Source organism: Engraulis encrasicolus, chromosome 11 (genome assembly GCF_034702125.1).
Source record: "Engraulis encrasicolus isolate BLACKSEA-1 chromosome 11, IST_EnEncr_1.0, whole genome shotgun sequence".
Classification (NCBI taxonomy): Eukaryota; Metazoa; Chordata; class Actinopteri; order Clupeiformes; family Engraulidae; genus Engraulis; species Engraulis encrasicolus.
In genome coordinates this window covers 29,377,220-29,387,219 of record NC_085867.1, presented here as the reverse complement: position 1 = coordinate 29,387,219, position 10,000 = coordinate 29,377,220, and the positions used below count along the sequence as shown (strand labels likewise).

General features: G+C 45.6%; 1 protein-coding gene across 1 annotated transcript in view; it reads right to left on the bottom strand.

The window, feature by feature from the left end:
- eeig1b (estrogen-induced osteoclastogenesis regulator 1b) overlaps positions 1-10,000 on the bottom strand; it is an 87,027-nt gene that overhangs the window by 15,036 nt on the left and 61,991 nt on the right. The window contains exons 3-4 of the mRNA XM_063210383.1: positions 6,107-6,227; positions 4,149-4,178 (exon numbers count right to left, since the gene is read on the bottom strand). Of these exons, the coding sequence (XP_063066453.1) occupies positions 4,149-4,178; positions 6,107-6,227 (151 nt within the window). The remainder of the gene's footprint in view (positions 1-4,148; positions 4,179-6,106; positions 6,228-10,000) is intronic.

Genomic DNA, 10,000 nt, shown 5'->3' with positions numbered 1-10,000 from the left:
CTGGTCTGGTGTGTGTCTCTGACTGTCTTTCTGCCTCAGCTCCCGACTGCTGGCTCAGCAGAACTCTCCGGAACCACTGACCTCCTCCTCTCCTCCTCCCCCTCCCGCTCCTCCTCCTCCTGCCCCCTCCGGGTGAGAGAGAGGCTCAGCAGAACTCACCAGAACACGGCCCTCCTCCTCTCCTCCTCCTCCTTTTCAACTTCCTTCTCCTGCTCCTCCTCCTCCTGCCCCGTCCGGGTGAGAGAGGGGCTCAGCAGAACTCTTCCACTGACCTCCTCCTCTCTTCTCCTCCCCCTCTACCTGCTCCTGCTCCTTCTCCTCCCTTTCCTCATGTCCCTGCTCCTCATCCTCATGCTGCTCCTCCCCTTCCAGCACCTCCTCCTCCTGCTCCTCCTCCTTCTCCTCCTCCTCCTCATCCTGCTCCTCCTCCTCCTCCTCCTCCTCCTCCTCCTGCTCCTCCTCCTGCTCCTCCTCCTCCTCCTGCTCCTCCTCCTCCTCCTGCTCCTGTCCTGTCCGGATGAGGGAACAGGACTAAGCAAATCATTCAGGAGGCCAGGGGGACGCACACAGATGGAAGGAAGGAAGTCTGGCTCATCGGAAACACAACATCCTACTACACTGACACCTTGCTTTTTCATTCTCCTGACTTCCTCCCCCACTGAGACATATACTGTACACACAGGCACAAACAAATACAACTTCGAAATGACTTGACAAATAATATCTATGGAGAGATATAAACTACAAATACACAAAGAACAATATACATAAGCAAGCCATTAAATCTTCAACCTGACTTTCAATACACACATGCAATGACAACCACACACAATCAAACACTCAACACTCAAAACACACACACACACACACACACACACACACACACACACACACACACACACACACACACACACACACACACACACACACACACACACACACACACACACACACACACACACACACACACACTAATAGAAATATACATACACACCCAACACACTTAAATATATATGAAGAAACTTAATCCGGCCACAGGTCAGAGACCAGAGGTGTATCATCCTTTAGCACAGCAAGCAACCCAAGATGACTTAACACAATTCCTCCAACCCTTTACGAAAGCGCTCTCATAAAAACCCTTTTACAGGCCTCCACAGACTCCCAATCACCTGCTGAGCGAATAAACAAACTTGGCAACAAAGGCTCCAAATGACCTTCACACAAGCACCACTGAAGCCTGACAGCGAATCAAAACAATTCCTCCTTACATCACTGAAATGAGCACAGCTGCCAGAGAGTTCACTGAACTCTACGTAACACTTACTTCCACCAGGATGAAACACATAAAAGATGTTCTTAAACATTTTTTTTCTTCCTCAGATATAAAAAGCATTAAGCAAACCGTTCAAGGCCTTTTATTTAAGTCAAATCCTTTGTTGCCATCATCAATACAAAGTGAATAGAGCAAAGCTGCGTTGAGATATGTTTACAAACAAAGCGTGTGAACCTACAGTATGTGCAGAGTTCGACTGTGTCAAATTTCCCTCTTCAAAAGTGCATAGCAAAATATGAACTCACAAACTGTACTATCACATGCACAGGCACACACACACACGCACACGCACACACACAGACACACACACCATAATTAATCTAGCACATGCTCTCTGCATGCAATCCCCAGAGGAGTAGAGTTTAGGGTTTAGGGCCACAGCCGTGGGTCCCTCCCTCAGCCAAAGCTCTGCCATGTCTCCCCTGGGACCTCACAGCATTCCACTGCACACCACACCACACTACACTACACTACATACCACACTACAGCACACTATACACTACACCACACTACACACTAGGGTACACACTACACCACACCACACCACACTACACACCACACTACACCACACTACACTACACACTAGCGTACGTACACACTACAACACACCACACCACACTACACTACAGTACACACTACACTACACACTAGCGTACATACACACTACACTGCACACCACACCACACTACACTACAGTACACTACACACTAGCGTACACACTACACTACACCACACCACACACTACACTACACTACACTACAGTACACTACACACTAGCGTACACACTACACTACACCACACCACACACTACACTACACTACACTACAGTACACTACACACTAGCGTACACACTACACTACACCACACCACACACTACACTACACTACACTACACTACACTACACTACACTACACTACACTACACTACACTACACTACACTACACTACACACTAGGGTACACACTACACTACACAACAACACACTACACTACACACAACACACCACACTACACTACACACTAGCGTACGTACACACTGCAACACACCACACCACACTACACACAGGATCCCATGTGGAGGGCTCTGTTACGACTTGTCCCAGATCAACTACAGACCACACACATACGCGTGCACACACATACTGTATACTGTATGCTCATACTCATTCACACACATGCTTACACTCACACACGCGCTCAGACACAAATTCCCTTGTTCACCTACACACTCACTTAAACGCCAGGGTTTCCCCTGCAGTTTAATGCTTAGGCGCCCACCTTGACAGTGAACACCTAATACTTTAACTAGGTGCCCTGAAAAGATGAAGATTTTGTGCTGTGGATGTAATTTGTCTGTAAGTAAGTTGCCGAATGTACTGTAAGTCAACCAAAATGTAGTACTGTATACATGGAGGGGTTTCATTCATAGAAAGATCAGGAAGCGAGCTCAACACCTTGTCTTCCTATACTTTACACTGGGTGCTTAACTTTGCCAATGAATGAACTCAAATCTCAAAAGAAAGTGAATAAAGAAGCACTCATCAGATTTCTTTTTTTATTTCGATTTCGATTTCGCCATTTCACACTGAAGAAGGGTGTAAGCCCGAAACGTCTGTGATGTGAGGCGATTAGAAATGATAAAAGAAATCTGATGAGTGCTTCTTTATTCACTTTCTTTTGGGGTTTCATTCATACCATATTTCTTTTGAAAATGCACAAAATAGTTTTTCCAGTGACACTAGTTTTTACACACTCTACTGTGGTGACTGACAGATATTTTGTGAGAGACCATGAGGGTCAAATATCTCTCCTAATAGCTCTCAACATCCTAAATTTAGTGATCGATATAGGACGTTCGTTAATGGTGTGCGATTTGCCAAAGTGTGAAAAATACATATTCACATGAAGGTATATAGAATTTTAGTTGTAAGTCAAACTGTGGATCAATATACTGCCCTACAAAGGCAAAGTGCAGCAACTTAACTATATATTTTGTCAAAATTGAGGAAAATGGTCTTCATTACACCTCCTTTATCTTGAGACAGTCTTATGGTCCAAATGTGTCCTGTTTTAGAGATATTGCTATGCTACATTTGCAGTGACTACAATATCCAACCTAATTCCATGGCTTTGAAGGCATTTTGTCCAGTTTCAATGTTGGCGCCGTTACTGCACTTTGCCTTCGCAGGGCAGTATAGTATGTTGATTGACATCTCAAGTTGTGTTTCCTTGAAGTCATGTGCTTGCTTGTGAGTTGGTGAACACGTGGTGGTGAATGTTTTGGGGGAGACCACCGAAAGGAGGGGTTGTCCCACAGGCAGCAGAACTGCAGAACCCATTAAGAAAAAAACCCATTTCCCTCCGGGAGAGGAAATGAGAGAGAGTGAGAGAGAGAGCGAGAGAGAGAGAGAGAGAGAGAGAGGGAGAGGGAGCGAGAGAGAGAGAGAGAGGGAGAGAGGGAGAGGGAGCGAGAGAGAGAGAGAGAGAGAGAGAGAGAGAGAGAGAGAGAGACTAGAAGGTGGGAAAAAAGAGGGGGAACTGAAGAGAGAGAGAAGGGGGGGAACGAAAGAGAGACTGTAAACTACTGTAGAGTCAGCCTGGGACTGACCTTGAATGGGTGAGTCATAAACACAGAGTGGAGTTGGCACACACACACACACACACACACACACACACACACACACACACACACACACACACACACACACACACACACACACACACACTGAGAGAGAGAGAAGGGGGGGGGGGTACGGTGAAATAGAGAAACAAAAACAGAGAGAAGCACAGACAATCTGTGCATGAATGTGTACCAACCTTTGAAAATGCCTTTCCTCCCTTGAGCTCCTGCAAAATGAAAACACAGAAAGACAAATCAATGAGTACATCTCTCTCACACACACACGCGCGCACACGCACACACGCGCACACGCATACACGCACGCACGCACGCACACACACACACACACACACTGCCACCACAAACCTATACTGTAAGACCTTTCTTTCCCCCACCACTAAGCTCTATTCCTGTGCATTCGGACCAGAAGTCCTGTCTGTGGCAGACCACCACACTGGCTGATCGACTCTGACTGACCACAGGATCAACAAGCCAGCAACTCATTACGCAACACAAGACAAAAGAGAGCAGCCCCTAATGCATGCCTTGTGTATGCCGGTCACCATGGAGACAGCCACAACAAAGACGGAGGAGATGGTTGTCATGTCAACTGAAAGGGGTGACCGGCAAGCATTCTAATCGGTGCTGATGGGAGAGTCAGACGTGGTCTGGCAGGTGCCTGATGGCATAAATGCACCAGAGGCGGCTTGAGCGGGACCGGCTACGGAAGTCGTTGACATAGTATTGAGTTGCTGCATCACAAGAGACAAAAGTGATTTGGGCGACAAGAGGCCATTCGAGGGACTTGAACGAAGGCTTGTAGTTGAACTTCAGCGAATATCATGCTAATTAGCTATGATGCGGTTTTGCGATAGCTGCCGCAGCCAATTGTAATATTGGAATGCTTCTGCTTTAAATGGTCATGCTCTGTCACTCACTTTTACGTACTGTATAGCTCGTGTCGCTCTTGCTATCAACACAGTCCAGTGATTCTTTGTAGTTTAGGTCGCCTCTGATGTCTGGAGCTGATCGCTGTGTGTTAAAAAGGCACTAAAACGATGACCATTGAAACGAGACATGGAGGAATTCATTTGAAAAATGCTACAAAGGCTGCAAAACAGCACCACAATAAACTACAGTCTGACCTCACTGTATGGAGAAACCAGTATGCGCTGGGAATTCATGGCAGCTGAGCAATTTGCTAAAATGGAGTGGGTGGATTGATAGAATTGACAGCTTGCCTTTCTCTTGGGTATTGTGGTGATTAGCTGATTGAAGGGTGAGCCAGTGAGCAAAAGTGTACAGGCTCAGTGGAGAATAACCTTTGTCACACAAGAGGCCCTTTTCAGCAGACGTCATTTGCAATAAATTGTTGGTTTAAATTCATTTATTTTCAATACTATTTCCGAGGTAGCATCTCATACACTAACATTAAAATTGCCTGCCACCATCACGCTAATTAAGATTTTTTTTAATTTTTGTCAATGCCACTCAATACAATTAATTGTGAACCATAAAGATTGTAGGATCGTATATCAATGGTGTGTACAGTCTTGTGTCGTTCGCAGTATGGCAAGCATGATTGCACTGCAAGAGTCAAGGATAATGTAACAGTGCATTTAAATAGACAGGAGATGGAGTCACGAAATTGCTCTGCATATGCCTACTATGCATGCATACACTGTATTTGTGTGTGAAGTGGGTGGTGTGTGTGTGTGTGTGTGTGTGTGTGTGTGTGTGTGTGTGTGTGTGTGTGTGTGTGTGTGTGTGTGTGTGTGTGTGTGTGTGTGTGTGTGTGTGTGTGTGTGTGTGTGTGTGTGTGTGTGTGTGTGTGTGTACATGTTTCTGTGTGCGTGTGTCTACTGGTGTGTGTGTGTGTGTGTGTGTGTGTGTAGGACTAGGAGTGTGTGTGGGTGTAGGAGTGTGTGTGTGTAGGAGTGTGTGTGGGTGTAGGAGTGTGTGTGGGTGTAGGTATAGGAGTGTGTGTGTGGGTGTAGGAGTGTGTGTGGGTGTAGGAGTGTGTGTGGGTGTAGGTATAGGAGTGTGTGTAGGTATAGGAGTGTGTGGGGGTGGAGGAGTGTGTATAGGTGTAGGAGTGTGTGTGGGTGTAGGAGTAGTGTAGGTGTAGGTGTGTGTGTGTGTGTGAATGACTCACCTTCCGTACAGACACCCTACATATGCAGGGGTCCAGAACACCTGTTGTAGAACTCGCGCTCATCTTGCACACAAAGGAGAACTTCTTTCGCCAGCGAACACAGTTCTCCTGGACCTCTTGCCTGAGGAAAAGAGAATAAAAAGAAGGAAAAAAAGATCAGTCCACTGATTAGATCTTCACTGGATATAACTGTGATGGAGTGACCATCACTAGGGTTGTGGATGTGTTCTGACTGTCACGCCAACGAGCCTGGCTCTTTGATGTAGCGGTCAGAGCCCCAGTTTACTACCCCAGAAGGTCTGGGTTCGAGTCCCAGCTGGGCAACTCTACTCCCCTTCGCTACAATAACGGTGTAGCCCTATAATGCATGTTGTTCCACCAGTGGAACGCTGTAATTGTCCATAGACCATAGTACTACACTACTATGACATAACACAGGCCCTTTAATAATGCACTACGACTATGGTCGTTTCCGTTCTGGTTACAGCAAATGTATACCGCTGTGCCTTAATGGGTTGAGAGTGCAAGAGCATAACAACAAGACAGAGCAGAGAAGAGACGGAAGTAGCTGGGGACTGATGGAAGCTGAGCGAAGGTTAAAAAAAAAAAAAGCCTTGGACATTTCATCTTCATGAATGTTCTTTTTTTCTACCAAATAGCACTTTCACATAACCAACAACTCAAAAACTATGCCACAGCCCTCCAAACCAGCTCCATAGTAACAGGGAAATGTTGATGTGTATTGAGATAAAAGACGATTTTTCTGATTCCACTATTCAAAAAATATATACTTTCTTCGTAACTTTTTGTGTGAAACCCCTTCTTGACAGAACAGAACAGAACAGAAACAAAAAGTGGGAGCACAGAAACCCTGGTTGAGGCAGACATTTTCCATCATTTATCTTGTTATTTTGTTGTCCTGCTCCCAGGTCAGGCTTTTTGAATGTGCAGACTTTAACCTTCTCCTTCAACTGTTGATGCATTCCCAATGCCAGTCTGCCTTAACAGCCAGTAACATATATGGGCCATGACCCACTGGACGGACCCACAAGGCTCAGACACACAGTGGCTCGGGTCCAAGCACGCCTTTTTCGCCAGGCTTGAGAATGGGCCTCTCTCAATGCCCACAGTGGGACTCATGGGAACGACCCGAAACACTACACCATGCCAGCAGGGCTGGGAACCGGGTCAGCCAGTCACACAGCCTTCTCAATCACTGTCCCCACTGCTACGGCAAAATGGAGCTCCTGGGTGACAACGCTAAGATTTGAATCTCAGACAGTGCGGAGATATTTGTTCAAAAAGACACAAGTGGATGCCTCATCATCGATAGTACAAATCTTTTTGCAACACGCTCCACGCCAGAGAAGAAAGTCCTCTCTTTCAAAACAAACAGGGTTGGACACTGAGAGTCGTGAGAATGTCTCAACACAAAACAGTTCATGGTGATAAAGTCAGCCAGCGAGAACGCTGACTCATTGTGATGGTTACAATCTGCTTAGTGGGTCAGAAGTCTGTGTAGAAAGCTGTTTATTTTCTAACTTTTTTGTGTCTTTTAAGCAGTGTGTAAGAATCAAGTTGATTCAGCAGCACAAGTCTCATTTTTTCCCTTTCCCTTTCTGTCCTCCTTTTCCTAATTAAGCTGGCTGTACAGTAATTTTCCTCTCTGTGTAAACTCCTCGGTCGTCATGAAGACGCTAGCTGGCTGACCTCCTTATTTGTCAGTCTTCATTTGGCAGAGGAGAGTGTGCTGCGCCTGCACTCATCTCTTGCGCAGCAACTCTTCCTCCCTCCTCATCTCTCTCCATCTTCCTCCCTCTCTCCCTCCCTCTTTCCTTACTCCCTGTTTTCTTCTTCATCCTCCACTTCCTCCTCCTCCTCTGCATTCCTCTCTGTTCTCTCAGTCTCACGTTTCTATCCCTCTGGTTCTGTTGCTTGTCATTAGAATGTAAAGCAAACTGAACTTTTTTTTTTACAAAAATAGGGCATGTTTACAATGACCAGTAACTGATCAACTGTCTGCTTCAAAACAAGATTAAGGCCTTGAGGCACAAAAAGCACTGTGTCTAGACAAGCCACCCACATAAAAAGGGCTGGTTTTCCAAAGCCACCAAGATAACACATGATGTTAGTTCTCAATTGAATTGTGGCCAGATTGATTGTGATTGACTGACAAAAATTGAATCAGTTGCATTCTACCCTCTGGACAGTTAGCAAGAAACACCAAGCGAGAGACCAAACGCAATAACCAAAAGTCATTAACAAATATTAGCAACAATCACGCAGCCATTATTCTAAATTCAGCCACATAAACAACACAGTCATTGACAATGTAAGCCAGCCAAGACTGTTGCCTTGAAAAAGACAACAACAACAGTTGTCTTTACTCAGACTAATTTGCATTACATGATGAAAAGCAAAACAGGAAACTGAGTAGGTCTTAACAATAGATGTAGAAGGCTGACATGTAGAAGTAGAATGTAGAAGTAGAAGAATGTAGGAGTGTGTGTGTGTGTGTAGGAGTGTGTGTGGGTACACTCCTACGATGTAGAAGACAACAGAAGACCGACCGGCAGGTAGTGTATTTGCATAGCACCTGTGAGCCACCTGTCTGCCTGTCTGCATGTATCTGCAGAGACTTACCCACCGCTTACTGTACCTCAGACTCCCCTCTCCCTGAGTCATACAAACTTGGTCAACTGTAACGAGGGCGTTAAGGCCAATAAAAGGAACACTCATCCCTGTTGTGTCAGCCTTATAGCATGCCGTGAGAACTCCTTATCTGGCGTTGTACTGTAGGACACAGGGCAAGTGGTAGCGCAGGTGTCGAATGGCGCTCAGCAACAAAAACGTTGACAAAATGTGCTGTCGCTGGGGACTTCAATTGGAAAAATGTATTCCTTTAGCCTACTGCAGGGGTGCTCAACTAGAAACTGAAAAGGTCCACTCGCCAAATTTCGTATGTTTCCAGGGTCCAAAAAAGTCGCTACGGACCGATGCAGAAAATAGCCTCACTCGCTGGCCGCACTGGCCTCTTGCTCACTCACTGAGTTGTCATAGTGATGATACTTTTATTTGTTATAAGACTGGCTTCGCAGAAATACACCTATAGATGGCATGGCAGCGAAATCTCATGTATAATTTATACATATTAAATACAGATGGATTTTGTCTTGGTCCGGATGACATTGCGTTTGGGTCCGCATCCGGACCTGGGTCCGCCAGTTGAGCACCCCTGGCCTACTGTATGATTTTTTTGTCAAATCACAGCCTGCCACAACATGTGTGCCTTTTTCAAAACTTGCTGATGCAAAGTATGTGAGGACTTACCGTACCTTGATCATTTACACCTTTCGCATTGTATTGTATCAAGTAATTTTATGATATTCGCAGTAATGGCCTCATCACACTAGTTTTTGGTGTACAAAATAGACAAGTTACTGTAAAGTGATGTGCAACACATTTTTTTTCAACATTTCTACCTACGTGTCGCTCTTGTGACATTTTGTGAAGCAAATTGCTTGGACATGTTTTGACAGGCTTATGTGCAAATTGGGTCACCAAAATGAACTTCCATACTGTTCTTTAATTAAATATCAGATAGGTATCTATGGGCTGCCTACCTGGGACTCAAAGCCTGGTTGCGACAAACCGGCTGCTTCATGATGAACTAACTGGATGGAGTCATCCACCTCCATGGCATTTGGACAGCTAAAGGACCTTGTCTGGAATAGCTATGCAGGGATGGGTTATGAGCCCATGGGCCCCTGGGCCAGACAACAAGAAAGATCCCCCGCTACAGGTGTTCTGCTAGTTCACAAAAGGTTGGTCAGGGTTTTAGGCCAGAGGTTTGAGATTCTAAGTTTGTTGGGGGTTCGGGGGGTTGTCCCCCAT